This window comes from Lutjanus erythropterus, chromosome 7 (assembly GCF_056507025.1).
Source record: "Lutjanus erythropterus isolate fLutEry1 chromosome 7, fLutEry1.hap2, whole genome shotgun sequence".
In the NCBI taxonomy this organism is placed as follows: Eukaryota; Metazoa; Chordata; class Actinopteri; order Lutjaniformes; family Lutjanidae; genus Lutjanus; species Lutjanus erythropterus.
Window position 1 is genome coordinate 34,505,130 of NC_139323.1, and position 17,371 is coordinate 34,522,500.

The 17,371-nt window shown below is 37.4% G+C and overlaps 2 protein-coding genes across 4 annotated transcripts in view; both read left to right on the forward strand.

Annotated features, from left to right (window-relative positions):
• The window catches only part of LOC146324288 (complement factor H-like), a 51,351-nt gene extending 49,316 nt beyond the window's left edge, over nucleotides 1–2,035 (forward strand). The window contains exons 32-34 of the mRNA XM_084723507.1: nucleotides 164–349; nucleotides 657–836; nucleotides 1,697–2,035. Of these exons, the coding sequence (XP_084579633.1) occupies nucleotides 164–349; nucleotides 657–836; nucleotides 1,697–1,890 (560 nt within the window). The 3' untranslated portion in view covers nucleotides 1,891–2,035. The remainder of the gene's footprint in view (nucleotides 1–163; nucleotides 350–656; nucleotides 837–1,696) is intronic.
• A 2,847-nt stretch (nucleotides 2,036–4,882) lies between these two features.
• LOC146324290 (complement factor H-related protein 1-like) lies at nucleotides 4,883–16,849 on the forward strand. 3 transcript variants are annotated; one of them, XM_084723598.1, is made up of 10 exons: nucleotides 4,883–5,042; nucleotides 5,168–5,350; nucleotides 7,253–7,447; nucleotides 7,595–7,789; nucleotides 7,928–8,098; nucleotides 9,335–9,496; nucleotides 10,320–10,505; nucleotides 11,252–11,425; nucleotides 12,283–12,559; nucleotides 16,522–16,849. In XM_084723598.1, exons 1-9 carry the CDS (start codon nucleotides 4,973–4,975, stop codon nucleotides 12,465–12,467), a joined length of 1,521 nt encoding a protein of 506 aa, XP_084579724.1. In that variant the 5' UTR covers nucleotides 4,883–4,972; the 3' UTR covers nucleotides 12,468–12,559; nucleotides 16,522–16,849. The 3 variants fall into 3 exon arrangements, with proteins under 3 accessions (XP_084579724.1, XP_084579725.1, XP_084579726.1); XM_084723599.1 differs by having other exon boundaries at nucleotides 7,256–7,447; XM_084723600.1 differs by lacking the exon at nucleotides 9,335–9,496 and having other exon boundaries at nucleotides 10,323–10,505.
• The last annotated feature ends 522 nt before the right edge of the window (nucleotides 16,850–17,371 follow it).

Consider the following 17,371-nt stretch of genomic DNA (forward strand, 5'->3'; position numbering starts at 1 on the left):
TAGATGGAGAAGAAAGAAATATCTTGATTAAAACTTTAGTGAGTAATATCCCTATTACATGAGATTTGGACTGACGAAAACCAAAATGTCAGATCTTAAATCTGATACTACTGTTTATACTGTGCAAACCTCTTCATAATACAGATTCTTTTCTTCTAAACAGACGGATGCCGAGTCCCACATGAACTACCAGGTCTACGCATTATCAACTATGTACCAAACAATGAACTAAAAGTTGGACAAAGCCTCAGGCTGGCTTGCAGCTCCAGTTGGCTGTATCTTCGAGGGAAAGACACAATTGAATGTTCAGCAGGTGGACAGTGGAGTGAACCTTTCCCAACATGTGGAGGTAAATCAGTTATTTCCTTATCCCATTGCTCCTTATGTAAGAAAATGGAGAGAAAAGATGATCCATGACCCAACTTTCAGATGTTTCCCAAGGTACACTGAGACTTCATATCTACAAACAGATTAATTTGGCTCTAAAGGAATTTAATATCAAAGCCCATAAAGAAAACAATCAGAAATCCTATGACAAGTTCATTGGTTTTCCTGTGTGGCCCTCAATCATATGTCGGCTCCCTAAATTGGTACTCGGTCATCAAAACTTTGAGAACCTTTGCCCTTTGCCTTTACCATTGCCCACATTCCTTTAGATCCAGCGGGTTGTGAGACACCACCAGCCCTTGAAGATGGAGACACCAAGACAATTTCTCAATCCGAGTACAGACATGGTGAAAGAATTGAATATGTCTGTCAGAATTATTACACCATGCAGGGTGAGCCTCACAGAACCTGTAACAACGGTGAATGGACTGGAGAGATGAAATGCCTCAGTAAGTTACAGCTCTCTTAATGTTTCATGTTGCATTTTGTGAGGAGTTTGCATGACTCATTTTGGTTATCAGTGTTTGCATGTAGCACATTGATTAATATTAATATTAGCATTATTAACTATAAAGAGTCTTTACACATTACATTAATATTACATAATGAAAGTGGACAAGCACTGAAGAATAAGAAACATTCAACAACAAAAAAATACTGAATAGAAATGTAGAATTTCCATGAGAGAGCATGTTAAAAAAAATAGTCAGCTGAAGATTTTACAGGTCAAAGGTAAGTAGTGTAAGTAGTAAAGGTGTTACAGGCATCAAATTCTGAATAAGCGCATATTTGCAAACGATAAAGTTAATCAATTTGAACATTAAATATCTTTGTACTATATTCAATTGAATACAAGTGGAAAATGATTTCATTCTGTAAATTATTACAAAAATGGGCAAGGAAGGTGAAGGGGTTTTTATGTGGGTTTGCAATCAGCCTTAACAAGGTCTGATGATCAGAATCAGAATATCTTTACTGTCATTGTAACATGTACAATGAAATTAAAATGTCCAACCAGTCGGTGCATCATTCAGGTCATATAAAAATTAGTTAATTAATAAATAGTGTCAAATAAATAAGATATAAAAAACAAACACACAATCATACATTCTGTGATACAACCTTTCTATCTGTTTCACAGTTTGTTGGACAGTAATGCTCTATGTTGAGTATTGTTACTGGTTTTGGGAAGAAGTATTTAGTTTTCAAGCACTCAAAATGTATTTTTAATCTAAGATTTCTATAGACAGTATGTTGTACAGTGATTCCTGACATTACTAAAATGTTATTTATCTGTTTTCTCTTGCAGAACCCTGCGTTGTGAATGAAGAAATCCAAAGAAACCATAATATTGCCTTCCTGTATTCTACTGATAGAAAGTTGTATGTACCCCATAATGATCATATCAGCTTCAAGTGTACCAGATTTAGAAGACATGATGGCCGAGTATCCATGCGTCAACAATGTGTTGATGGTGTGATTAACTTTCCCACTTGCCATTAAAGGTTTTTAGTCAGCTGGATGTGATAAACATGACCTGGTTGGACAAACATGTAAATGATTAACAACAGTACATAGTGTGTATCGTCTGTGTCTACTCCAGTGATTTCACCTGAGACCATTTTAATAAAATATACATGTTCACCAAGTCTGGTTTTTTCTTCCTCTGCAGTCACATACATGTGTTTTCTGAAAGAAAAAACTCATTTCTATTCATCAGACGGGCATGCAATGCTGTGAAAACTTACCACGACAGTCAATTTTTGACAATTTGTTTTTAACACACTTGCAAATTCAAAATTTACAGTTTTTCTCAACCATTTTGGCTCATTTTTGGAATCAGTCCTAACTTTCTCAAAACTTTAAGAACAAATTGTTACGACTTGTTTTGTGGAACATCACAACCTCATTACGTTTTGATGATGAAAAGTTGTTTTATCATTTTGTGAGCTGTACTACTCAAAATGTTCGGCTGCTTTTTCACTGTGACAGTCAACCATGCAAATGTTTCTTCTATGCTAATTTTTTTTTCTTAACACTGATTGCTCACTAAACTATGTAATGTCAGTTTTGTCTCATTGAACGCTGTTATGCATCACATCGAGCTTTAGATTCAGATTTCAACAGTAGATAAAAGTTTACTGGTAAAAGTCAATTATGCACAACACAGTAGTAAACAGAAAAAAATGATATGCATCTTTGTATGTATTGACAAGTTTCTTGTTTACAAATGTTAGAAGGGGTGCAGGTATTCAGGGGACAAAATGGCTTTGGTAGCTGATCAAAAGATTGTAGTCGATATAATAAAAAATGAAAAGAGAAAAGAAAAAAATAAACCGATAGAGCTTCTCATTTCCAGCAACTAACAGTGGATTCCCCCGTCTCCCGTCTCCCACTTCAAAGAGCCGGATCATTCGTGACCGACACATCACTAGAGCACAGACCGACAGACATCAACTGTGTGTAATAAAACAGACACCTGAAAGTAGAAAACACAGAGGAGAGAAACTGAATTTAAAAACATGAGTAAAGATAGAAAAGTACTGAAAGCTAAACATAAAGAGACTTTTAAAAACGTCTTTTTCTCTGCTTGCCTGCACACACAAGCTCAGTATCACAACACTAACTTCCTGGAGAGGGACAAAAAGGAGGCTAAACACCTGTTGGGCCGCGGTCAGCGCCACGTGACCGCAGCCCTCCTAGGGGGCGAGTCGGGCTTGGGGATCATGTCGGGCGTGGCTTGTGGTGATATAAGCAGCCATGAAAATGCAACTCAGTGGCACCACAGTTTGACTTGCAGCCAAAAATGTCACTGCAAAAGCACAGTGTCATCTACCTGCCCTGTACACAGCGCAGTCAGCTCCTCCATGGTGCTGCTGCACACAGGTTTACCAGCTAACATGAAGATAAATCCACTTTTTAATCCCAAAAGTTGAAAAAAAAAAAAAAAAGCACTATCTGGCTGGTCAGCACATCCATAATTGTTTCGTGATTCGCTGCTGCTGAAGGTGAAGTCAAAAGTAACCGCGTGAGCTGATATACTCTTGGGTTGAACATGTTCATTAGGCTCTTTTCTCTTTATTATAATGCTCTTTCATAGCGACTTTTCCAGCGGCAGTTTCCGTCGTTGATTCAGGGTCTCACCAAAGGAACGTGCACGTGCAGCTGCACTAGTAGAAGGAGTCCACCAAGTCCTAAAAAATTGATGATTGGTTTAAGTCTACTGTCTTGGGGCAGATTCTCTAAATGCTGAAAACAGAGCTGTAGAGGAGGTGCAGAAGTGTAACTCTCTCAGAACACCTTATTTACAATATGCTTAAAGGTTTTTTATTAAATTATTTCTCAGTTATACCAAAACAATGTTGCCTACTGGATCTTTAATGTTAGCTACACACACAAACTGCTAACATTAGCTACAAAGAACAACTGCTAACATAGACTGGTGGCTGTGGCCTCTTTCAGCAGGATAATGCACCGTGCCACAAAGCAAAAATGGTTCAGGAATGGTTTGAGGAGCACGAGTTTGAGGTTTTGACTTGGACTCCAAATTCCCCATATCTCAATCCAATCGAGCATCTGTGGGATGTGCTGGACAAACAAGTCTGATCCATGGAGGCGCCACCTCGCAACTTACAGGACATAAAGGATCTGCTGCTAACATCTTGGTGCCAGATACCACAGCACACCTTCAGGGGTCTAGTGGAGTCCATGCTTCGACGGGTCAGGGCTGTTTTGGCAGCAAAAGGGGGATCAACACAGTATTAGGCAGGTGGTCATGTTATGCCTAATCAGTGTAAATAGCATGAATAACATAAACCCATATTGAGAAATAAAGGCAAGCACAGCATTGCTTAACAGCTACATTTTGTTCTAGTTTCCAGACTTAGACCTTTTGGCAGCTGTTTCTACCTTTACAGGCCCTGCAACAAACATTTGTTTAAACCGTATTTAGTGTTAAAAGTGACATTGACACACACAAAAGAAACTCAGTTTAGTTTTATATATTTTCAAATATGATCATACTTTTGATCCACTTTTGCAACAATCTACTATTTTTTGTTGACTGTAGATACAAAGAGCCCGAGTACTTGATGTTTGCACAATTGATTCCTGCAAATGATTACCAAGCCGGGAAAAGACAAATAAACCTTTACAGGAATACTCTTTTTTTTTTTTTTTTTTTTTTTATTGTCACTGAATGATAAACATACCAAAGTCTGACCATTGAAAAACTAATTGCATTTCATCGAGAAATGCCCCTTTAAAAAAAGGAAAGATGTTTCATGTTAATTTGTGTAGTCGTTTCCACGATCCATTGAGCTCATTCTGTGATATAAATCTTTGTCATACATACACCAATATAAGGTGTTATTAAGGTTCTGTTAATGATCCAGTGTGTGATGATGGTCTCTTCCCATTTCTTCCTGTTCCCTGTGAGCCTGAGATAATTTGGAGGCTGGAACAGACTTGCGTAAATCATTGTGCAATCTCTTTTTCAGTGAAATCTACAGCTCCCTGTCTGTATACCTGTGCTTCAGTCTCCAGTTTCTACTTCAGCGAGACGGTTCAGAGTAATGAACATAAAATGCATCGAATTACCCGAAGCTGTGTCTTATTTTTGTGGATTCACACACTGACTTTTGTGAAAAGTCAAGGTAAGACCAAGTACTTCAATTATTCATATGCTCCTGTTTGATCTTAATTTAACTTATTGTTAAATATTTTGTTGTGGAGCTGAACAGGAAATATTATATATATCTTTTTTTTTCTTGTCCCACAGAGTGTACTCTTCAAAATTTTTTAAATAGCCCCCTGTATGATGACAATTTTGATACATCTACTATGGAGGACACGTACGCCGTTGGAAAACAAGTGACAGTGCCCTGCGTTGTGGGCTACATTGGATTTTACAAACTGATCTGTGTCGAAGGAAACTGGCAGTCTAGAGGCACTAGATGTCAACGTAAGTCGTTGTTTGGAAAAGAAAATTTATTTTGTCATCATGAGTGGTAAACACTTGTGTATATTACCCATTCTTGAGAATTGGGGCAAAACGTCCTACCATATCATAACTGAAGAAAATGTTAAAATGTATTAAAAGCCCTCAAACTCTAAAACAAACACTATCTATTGATAATGAAGGTGTAATAATGTCCTAACTTGAGCGCAGTTTCGGGGCCTTCTCATATTCAAAAACTCACCAAATTTGGCATGCGCAGCAGTCGCGGTGAAAATTTATGGGTATTAAGGTTCGCAGAGGTGGGCGGGGCAACATGGCTCCACCTGAAACGCCATCTGAAGAGTAGCCCCAACAGCGTGTTTCACAGACGTGCACGAAACTTGGTACACAGATGTATCATATCCAGACACACAAAAGAAAGCCTCTTGGACCCATGGGCCAAACCCTACAGGAAGTCAGCCATTTTGCATTTTGTGGCCATTCTTTGCTGTTTTGGATGTTTCGTATTTTAATGAAATTCCTCAGACACGATTCGTCATAAAAGCTTCAAGATCGCTGGCTACCATCTAGACTACTTTGTGATCAAAAGTTATCGAAAGCTTGACTTCATGTTAAAGGGCCTGGACATCAGGTGGTGTCAAATTTTGACATCTTGCCATGAAACAGGAAATTGCTATAACTTTGGGGTACATGGTCGGATCTGCATCAAACTCCACGTGTTTGGCAATCATCCCACCCTGAACACATCTGCATGACAATGTCCCATGAAAGACATAGTGCCACCTGCTGGTGACAGGAAATGACATTTTTTAGACTTTGAGGTGCTGCTCCGAGCACGTTGACCATATCCAACTCAAATCTGGTCAGGAAGACCTTAAGACCTTGGTAATGCTATCGTGAAGATCGTGACATTTCATCGAAGGGGGTCACCCTGAGAGTGCGGCGAAGGTCCAGGTTTCGCCATGAAACAGGAAATTGCTATAACTTTGGGATACATAGCCGGATCTGCACCAAACTCCACGTCTTTGACGATCATCCTACCCTGAACACACCTACATGACAACATCCTACAATAGACATAGCGCCACCGGCTGGTGACAGGAAATGACATATTTTAGACTTTGAGGTGCTGCTTGAAGCACATTGACCATATCCAACTCAAATCTGGTCAGGAAGTCTCTGGTTGGGGCCGTAGCGTGGTGGCGAATTTGGATGTCTCTCCATGAAATACAACATTCCTATAACTTTTGTATAAATAGTCCAATTTGCACCACACTTAACATGTTTGATACTTGTCCCGCCCCAAGAACATCAACAGGACAGTATTCCATGACAGTCATAGCACCACCTCCTGGCGAAAGGAAATGACATGTTTTAAACTTTGAGGTGCTGCTCCCAGCATGTTGACCACATCCAACTCCAATCTAGTCTGAAAGTCCTTAAGTGGTATAGTTGGTGATGCTATATCATGAAGATGGGGATGTATCGTTAAATGGTGTTGCCCTGACGGCATGGCGAAGGTCCATGTTTCGCCAAAACACAGGAAGTTGCTTTAACTGAACTGTATGTGGTCGGATCTGCCTGAAATGTCACAAGTTCATTAACAGTTCTGGCCTGAATATGTGATATGAGTTTCGTCAATGGCATGGCCAAATGGATTGGCCACGCCCTTTAAAGTGCAGCACCCCACCCTCCATAGCAAGTTTCGATGACATGCACTACAACTGGTACACACATGCATCACACTGAGATGCACATAACATTCTCTTGGACCCGTAGGCTAAACTCAACAGGAAGTCTGACATTTTGACAGTGCCTGTCATTCATGTGTATTACCTGAGAATTTTATCCCATGCTAATTGTTTTTTCAGTTGTTGTATCTTCATGCTTGTGTGTATTTTTCAACAGCGGTAAAATGTACTGTACCCGACATTCAAAATGGTTATGTGCCTGGAGGCAGCCAGGCACAAAGAGTGTACAACGAACATGAAATCCTGCATTTTGCCTGCGACCCTCTATATAAACGCACTGAAGACAGACCTTCAGCGTGCACAAAGATCGGACAAAAAGCTGAGTTTAGCCCCACCCCTGCGTGTGAACGTGAGTATAAACTAAGTCATCTGGGTTATTGTTTATATCCCACTGACTAGTGAAGTTCAGTGCTGGATTTATGGATGTCATGGCACTATAGCCTGTCTTGTTACAATAAACTAACAGATAATATACTTAATTTCCCAACAAATGCAGAAATAAAATGCAAACTGGACCAGCTGACACCCACAGGAACCACGTATGAACCTCGTAACAGAAATTTGTTTTTACCTGGTGATAAATTAACAGTCAGATGTGGAGACAGGCACTATTTTTTTCACTTTTGGGAGATGGCAGCAGAAGTCACATGTCAGGAAAATGGACAATGGAGTGTGACACCAGTATGCCGAGGTATAAAACTGTATGAGCTTTAACAGATGATGAGATTGTTGTTCTCCACTGTGCGTGTCTGGTTCATTAACCTGTGATGATCATTATTAACCTCATCTTGATTAATTTAAGATCCAACAAGTCTTTCTCTTATTTTAGAGGTTATATGTGAGAAGCGACACCCACATGTGATTTGGCCGAGAGACTGGAGACAAATAAAACTGCAACAGAGGACAGGTTATACGTGTGGGTATGGTTACAAAAGTACAAGTGTCAACAGCCAGGCCACATGTACCAGAGATGGATGGACGCCAAATCCACTTTGTGAAGGTATTGTTACCCTTCTGTTTATGACATTACTGTTCATTGTTTTATATCATATTTGTGAAAGTGGAAGTTTTTGTTCCTATCAGGATCAATCTGAATTTTGACTGTGTGTGTGACATCTTTTGGACGTGTAGAAGAACACAGAACATTAATTAACCAGTTCTGACCAATCCTGTCAGAAACAGCCAGTGAAGTTGCAGTGGCTGTGCGTAAATGGGACATTGTCTCTTTTTCTTACGTGCACACAGCATTATCTTGTTTCACCCACCTGAAATCATCTGCTATTGATCAGAATGTTAGTTTATATGACTCACGGATTAACTTCAGGGTCTTAGAACCAGAGTGTACATGTGTTGTGAACCCGCCTGTGTAGGTACATCTTACTGTCTGAATAATGAGTCTTTTAAATAGCAGGGAAGTACTGCGCCACTGACCTCAGACCAGGTTTTTGTTTCTGCTGCCTCAAAGCAGCGGCGCACCAGCAATGCGTTTCACAACAGCTCATTTTTAAGCGCACACATAGGTGCAAATTCAGTTGCTACTTACACAATGTGGGTGCTGAGCATCAAATAACAATGAAAGCCATGCTACACTGCGCCATGCTCCGCTTTGCTCTGGGTGGAAGATAGAGCTCATCAGCTTTGGAGATGTCGACCTTCTCCCAAATTTAAAGGGACTAAATGGTACTCAGCTTATGGTGCTCAAATTGCTAAAAAATACACAAAAAAAAACATGACACAGTTACTCAAGATAATCCACAGACGTTGTGCAGAGACCCTGGTGCTGAATTTTTCAACTTTTCTTAGAGAGACAAAAAAACTTTTTTGGGGGGGGGGTGAACTGTCCCTTTAAAGCATTTATTCACACAATAAGCAAGCACTGCTGGGAGCCAGCAGTATAAATATTAGGCCAAAAGACATATTCATTCACATTTAAATATGCAGTGGACTACTCAAAACAGACTACTACAAAAAATAGAGTGGGATAAAGAAAGTGGGAGAATAAGTAAAATGAAACATAACTTTATCAGCAGTTAGTTTTAGTTAAACTTGTTCTGTCTTTGTAAGTACTTCTACTACCACTCTCAGTCACACACTCTCAGTCTCTTAATGTCTATGCTTACATGTCCATACTGCTCACATCACCAGCAGTTTATTTCTTTATCCACAGTTTGTGTCTGTGCACCAGTGGGTGTGAAATAAATGTTTACACTACTGTATAACTGCATTTTTTCCCCAGAAATAATATGCAACAGTATGCGTGTCGATGATGCAGATATTGTTGGTAACAAGCAGGTATACAGATACAATGAAAAGGCCATGTATCACTGCAAGGAGGGTTATACAGGAAATCCTACTCGAACCTGTAGGGAAAATGGTTGGATTGGGAGTTCACAATGTACAGATAAGAAAGTATAGAACAACAAATTCATTGTTTACATGTTTTGGTGTGTCTGTTTATTTTTGTTTTTATGTGAATGTTTTTGTGTGTTTTTTTTAATTAAGAAATTACCATCTCGGCCAAACCTGTCAAACACATTAACTTAATTCCATGCTCTTCCGCTGTGGCTATCAAAACACATACCATCAAAGTTTACCTTAGCGGCATTAGCTTCTTCTCAAAACTCATAACCAGAAGCCCGGGTGTGGCCTCTAACCAGCTACAGTTTACCTTACTTCTCAGAGGACTTAAACCAGTCCTCGCTGCCTTCCTCTTACGTCATTTACTGTCAGTTTGCATCCAAACCATCCACTCCAGATAAACCGTCACCCACATTGGCCAAACTTTTGAAGCCATCTTCATACTTATCTTCTTTGGATTCCTTAGATGCTCCACTTTGACCCACGCCATCACGCCTCCACTTCAGATCTTTCTTGTTCCTCAAATTACACCTTGAAGCAAATCACAACCAACCAGACCCTCTTAAACTTTCTGGAATTCGAGAAGAAATTTTGCTAATTTTGCTTAACCCTAACCCTTAATTCACTTAATTCAAATGTGGAAAAAATCCTGTGATTTCTAATGAGGAAATGCCACCTCAACATTATAGATATAAGATCAATGATTCCAAATTACCGGGCTCAGACTAACAGTTTAACTCGCCACGAGGGAAAATGGAGTTCAAATAGATTATCACCTGAAATTATCTGTGCACAAGTCATCAGTTTTATTTTACCAGATAAAAAGATTACAGCGTGTAACCTGATACTTTTTTCATCTCTTGCAGCGATTTCTGGGAACTGCAGACCTCCACCTGAAGTTGAGAATGCAGTTGCTGTGACTTCACATGAGGAGGAATACTTGCCTGGCTCTCAAGTCACTTATCAGTGCCGTGATAATTATACAATGGAGGGAGAAAACACTCTTCGGTGCAATAATGGGAAATGGGAGAAGAACTTTGTGTGTACAAGTACGTATGTTCAAAGGCATCTCACAAAACGCTTTTACGAATATTACAGTTGAAAGTTCTGTACCTTGCCGACTTGTCAAAATGCAGAGTTTAGTGTTTTAGTGCATTTTGAACAGCGCTGGGTTCAAGATCATGTTATACTGCGATAAGATAAGAGAGAACTTTATGAATCCCAAAGGAATTTCTTGTGCCACGTTGCTCCAAAATCACAGTAACATGAGAATAACAAGAATAGAGCATCAAATATAAGTTAAAGAGAAAAAATAAAATGTGTAAGGAGTAAATACAAGCACAGTGCCAAACAGAATAACAATGGAAGTAAGATGAGTTCAGCACAAAAGTACACAAAAACATAAAAGAGAAAAAGTGCAATTGGCAATTGCATTGAAAAGCAATATTGAAGTAATAAAATGTTATATTGCACCAGATAATGAATGATATTTACTGTAATTAGAGATGCACTGATTGCAGTTTTCTTGGCTGATTCTGATTATTTAAGGGTCTGACCTGCAGATTCTAATCTTCAGTCTTTCTAAAGACTAAAATTAACAGAATACACAAACTATTAAATAACTTACATTTTCTCCAAAAGTGCTCCAGGTTACACCCAGGCCTTTATATGTTATCTGAAGTTACAGTGAAAGCATTTTCTCCAGTCCTCACCCAAAAGTTGTATCAGTAACCTTTTCAACTGTGCCGCAGTCTAACACCCACACCTGTAACTGTATCTGTATCTGTATTTTTAGGTGCTTGTGAGGCTCCACCCATCCTTGAAGATGGAGAAATCAAGAACACTATGAAAAGTCAGTACAGCCATAATGAAACAGTTGAATACCAGTGTCAGGCATACTACACCATGGAGGGAGAGCCTTACAGAACCTGCATCAGTGGTAAATGGACCGGACATATGAGATGCCTCAGTAAGTTACAGTTGTCTTCACCTATTTTCTTTCTAGTAGGAAGTAGACAGAAAGCAGTTCTTGTGGATTCCAAAAGTAGTAGATTTTACTGCAGAACAAAAGTAGTTCCTACATGAAACTGCTCACAACAAGGTGTGTTCATTATTTGAGTAACCAGGTTGTGATTTCTGGAGAGAGACACCGGTTTTGGGGGGTTCGGCGCCATTTGGTGCCATTAAGTCTCACACAAGACTAGTTGTCGGGCAAAAAAGTCTGTAAAAATGTGTCAGCAGATCAAACACTAACTGGAAGATTGTTCCAAAGCTGAGGAGCCACTACAGCAAAACAATCCATACAACTGTTCACATTTGGCGTTTGGCCTGCAAATTTACACAGATGTTGAGCAGAGGTGGGAAGTAACGAAGTACAAATACTTACTGTACTGTACTTACTGTACTGTACTTGAGTATATTTTTCAGGTATCCGTACTTACAACTTTGTGCCTTTAGTTCCTGCATTTTAACACAAATATCTGTACTTTGTACTTATTTTGCATCATTGTGCAACACCTTCAGAACATCAAGACCAATTTCAACCTAAATGGACAATAACACACAAAGGCAATCTCTTGGTGTATCCATACATTTCACAGCCTGTACTTCTTCCCTTTTACTTAAATAAAGAAGTTGAGTCTGTACTTTTACTTTTACTTTTTTACTGCAACATGAATAAAGAATGTGTATTTTTGCCACCTTTGGTTATGAGAGAAGAGTTGATAGAGTCTATTGAATGATTTTTATGCTTTATGCTTTATGACTTTATTATATATTGTCGTTCCTGTCATTAACAAAATGCTTTTCGTCCACTGTCTCCTGCAGAGCCCTGTATTGCGAACGAAGACAACTTCAGACAACATAATATTACCTTAAAATCTCGTGACAAAAAATTTTTTAAACATGATGAAATGATGGAGTTCAGGTGTGCCAGAGGAATACCTGCTGGCGCCGTGGCAATGCATCAGAGGTGTAGCAGCGGTGTGGTTCACCTGCCTACTTGCCAATGAGAGTTTTGGTCAACTGAAATATACAGAGAGCAAAGAGTTCACCATACTGTTCCAGTTATTCACGGCAAACATTCATGAGAATTAGGACAAGTAGGACTGTAGCACCCAATAATGTAATAATTTACTGAAAATGTAATAATGCCTGAAAATGTAATAAAATTTACACTTAACTCAATCGAAAATGTAATAAAACTCAAAAATGCAATAACTTGACTAATAATGTAATAAAACATTCTGACTGATATTGCAATAACATTTTTACCGATAATGTAATACCTTATTACATTATTGGAGATTTATTACATTTTCAGGTGGGTCTTTTAAAAAAAAAAAAAAAAAAAGATAATGTAAATTTGACAGATAATGTAATATAGAGTTCTACATTTTGTGTTTTGAGAATCCAAGACTGTTATATAGCCTACACTGGATTTGAAACAACAGAATTGCAGACCTATACCATACAGCTATATGCACATGCAGATACTCAGGGACATCCTGGTCCTGCTGAGTGTGTGATGGACTTACCTCCTTTGGTGACCAGAATTCTGGTATAGTTTTTGAGCAGCACTGGAGACCCCAGGTAACTTCCCGAAACGTACCTCTTCACTTCAGTTTTCCAACATATCATTACCTCATGAAAACAAGTCAGTGACACTTCATTTGTAAAGATATAACATAAGCATTTACATTTACAATTCTAGAAATAGTCTAGTAACATACTAAGGTGAACAGATTTCTTAAGTGCCCTGCTCACAGACCCATAGTATAAAATTCAAAAAATCGAACCAAGATATCTTCTTTCAGGCAATCTCCATTTATTAACAAACACGTTGATGTAAACAACAGTGAATATAATAGCCTATAACATATAACCAATCCTGAAACAGTCATTTAACAGGGTGTTTCCATCAATGGACCCAAGAAAAGATGAAAGTGCAGCTTTACAAAAAAAAAAAAAAAAACTGACCAGAGACAGAGAAAGAGACGGACGAAACATTACAACAGTCAAAGTTTCCAACATCTTAACGGCTTCAGTGGGTTGCCACTGTCCTGACTACAGAGAGTATCTGACATAACAAGCCACAGCACAAATGATAGACTGCAGCAAGACCCATATTAATAGTCCTTAAATGAACATTTAGTGTCCGTCTGTGTTTATTTTGTGTCCCTCTCTGGTCATTTTATTTCCGTTTTTGCTGCTTTTGTGTCTTTCTGGTCATGTATGTATGTATGTATGTATGTATGTACGTACGTATGTATGCTCTCTCCACTATGTATGTATGTATGTATGTATGTATGCTCTCTCCACTATGTATTTTTGTATGTATGTATGTATGTATGTATGTATGCTCTCTCCACTATGTATGTATGTATGTATGTATGTATGCTCTCTCCACTATGTATTTTTGTATGTATGTATGTATGTATGTATGTATGTATGTATGTATGCTCTCTCCACTATGTATGTATATATGTATGTATGCTCTCTCCACTATGTATGTATGTATGTATGTATGTATGTATGTATGCTCTCTCCACTATGTATGTATGTATGTATGTATGTATGCTCTCTCCACTATGTATGTATGTATTTATGTATGCTCTCACTATGTATGTATGTATGTATGTATGTATGTATGTATGCTCTCTCCATTATGTATGTATGTATGTATGTATGTATGTATGTATGTATGTATGCTCTCTCCACTAAGTATGTATGTATGTATGCTCTATCCACTATGTATGTATGTATGTATGTATGTATGTATGCTCTCTCCATTATGTATGTATGTATGTATGTATGTATGTATGTATGCTCTCTCCACTATGTATGTATATATGTATGTATGCTCTCTCCACTATGTATGTATGTATGTATGTATGTATGTATGTATGTATGTATGTATGCTCTCTCCACTATGTATGTATGTATGTATGTATGTATGTATGTATGCTCTCTCCACTATGTATGTATGTATTTATGTATGCTCTCACTATGTATGTATGTATGTATGTATGTATGTATGTATGTATGCTCTCTCCATTATGTATGTATGTATGTATGTATGTATGTATGTATGTATGTATGTATGTATGTATGTATGCTCTCTCCACTAAGTATGTATGTATGTATGCTCTATCCACTATGTATGTATGTATGTATGTATGTATGTATGTATGCTCTCTCCATTATGTATGTATGTATGTATGTATGTATGTATGCTCTCTCCACTATGTATGTATGTATGTATGTATGTATGTATGCTCTCTCCATTATGTATGTATGTATGTATGTATGTATGTATGTATGTATGCTCTCTCCATTATGTATGTATGTATGTATGTATGTATGTATGTATGTATGCTCTCTCCACTATGTATGTATGTATGTATGTATGTATGTATGTATGTATGCTCTCTCCACTATGTATGTATGTATGTATGTATGTATGTATGTATGTATGCTCTCTCCACTATGTATGTATGTATGTATGTATGTATGTATGTATGTATGTATGTATGCTCTCTCCACTATGTATTTATGTATGTATGTATGTATGTATGTATGCTCTCTACACTATGTATGTATGTATGTATGTATGTATGCTCTCTCCACTATGTATGTATGTATGTATGTATGAATGTATGCTCTCTCCACTATGTATGTATGTATGTATGTATGTATGTATGTATGTATGTCTGCTCTCTCCACTATGTATGTATGTATGTATGTATGTTTGTTTGTATGTATGTATGTATGTATGTATGTATGCTCTCTCCACTATGTATGTATGTATGTATGTATGCTCTCTCCACTATGTATATATGTATGTATGCTCTCTCCACTATGTATGTATGTATGCATGTATGTATGTATGTATGTATGCTCTCTCCACTATCTATGTATGTATGTATGTATGTATGTATGTATGCTCTCTCCACTATGTATGTATGTATGTATGTATGTATGTATGTATGCTCTCTCCACTATGTATGTATGTATGTATGTATGTATGCTCTCTCCACTATGTATGTATGTAGGTATGTATGTATGTATGTATGCTCTCTCCACTATGTATGTATGTTTGTCCCAAAAGTCAAAAAATGAACAAGTCAGTTGTCATTATGTTTTGTCATTTTTATACTGACATTTTTATTAAACCTGTACTCACAGAGGTAAATCTCACGGCATGTCAGCTGACCACTATCACTTGACATAGGCTAGAGGAAGATGGTAAATGGTCCCTATTTATATAGTGCTTTACTATACCTGAAACGATACCCAAAATGCTTTACATTATACATCACATTCACCCAGTCACACACTCATGGCGGAAGAGCTGCCATGCAAGACGTTAACCACGACCCATCAGGAGCGGTTAGGGGTTCGGTGTCTTGCTCAGGGACACCTCAACATGACCTCTGCAGGCCAGGATCGAACCAGCAACGGTTACAAGATGGCCACTCTACCCACTGAGCCATGCTGCCCCGTCATTCAAAGTGATATAATAACCATTTATGAGAGGATATATTTATGTCAAATTTTAAATAATGTGTTGGTGTTATGAATACCTATGCATACCCTCGTCAAATGAAGTGTTACTTAAATTTGTTTTGTTGGTTTGTGGTTGTTTTCACGAGATAATGATTTGTTGGAAAACTGTGGAGAGCGAAGTATGTTTAGGGAAGCAATAGTTATTCTCTTGTGTCAAAGTCAGTGTATTTAACAGTCTTAGATTCTCAAAACACAAAATATAGACCTCTATATTACATTATCTGTCAAATTTTACATTATCATTTTTTTTAAAAAAAAGACCCACCTGAAAATGTAATAAATCTCCAATAATGTAATAAGGTATTAATAATGTAATAAGGTATTACATTATCGGTAAAAATGTTATTAAAATATCAGTCAGAATATTTTATTACATTATTGGTCAAGTTATTACATAATTGGGTTTTATTACATTTTCGATTGAGTTAAGTGCAAATTTGAGCACATTTTCAGGCGTTATTACATTTTCAGTAAATTATTACATTATTGGGTGCTACAAGGACATTAATTTCCTTTCCTGTCTTTCCCACCTTTTTACTTTTTTGTTTCTGTATTAAATTTCTCAAAAAAATGTAATCATTATGGAGGCCTGATGACGTATGTGTATGTGCACATTTTTGTGTTCATATTTGTACGTGTTTAGAGGTGGACATATGTATGTATGTATATGGATGAAGACGAAATCATAGTTTTTGCTTACGATTGCATCATCGGGTATATATGTGTGGGAAAAAAGAATAATATTGCAATGATATGCAAATACTCAACGGATTGCAGTTGTAATGTGACACAAATTTATTGCAATAAAAGTGTTTTTAAAAAGACACTAATTCCAATTTTACTTGTGAAAATGTATTCTTTAAGGATTTATATATCATATATATATTTATATTTTACTCACCTATTATAAAATCAACTGCATCAATCAATGAGTGGAAAAAACATATTGTATTCCTGTATTTACCATTACACCCCTGATTTAGTTATAATGTCCAGAATAAAGTTATAATGTTGAATTAAAATTCAAGTCTCCTTCTCATCTGTTTGACCTTCTTCTGTCTTTCATGTAGTTTTTAAGTGTTGTTGCATCTTTTTCATCCTATTAGTTTTTCCATCGTTTTGTCTCTTTTGTCTTACGTTTTTTACGTTGTTCCTTTTTTCATCTTGTTACGTCTTTAATGTTATTTTTCATTTTTGTCTTTTACATCTTTTGTTTTGTTACATCTTTTATGTCCTTTTTTTACATGGTGTTGTCTTGTCTTCCATCATTTTTCATCTCGTCTTTTACGTATTTTTTTTCTTATGCCTTTTACAATATTTTTGGCTTGTTACATCTTTTATGTCCTTT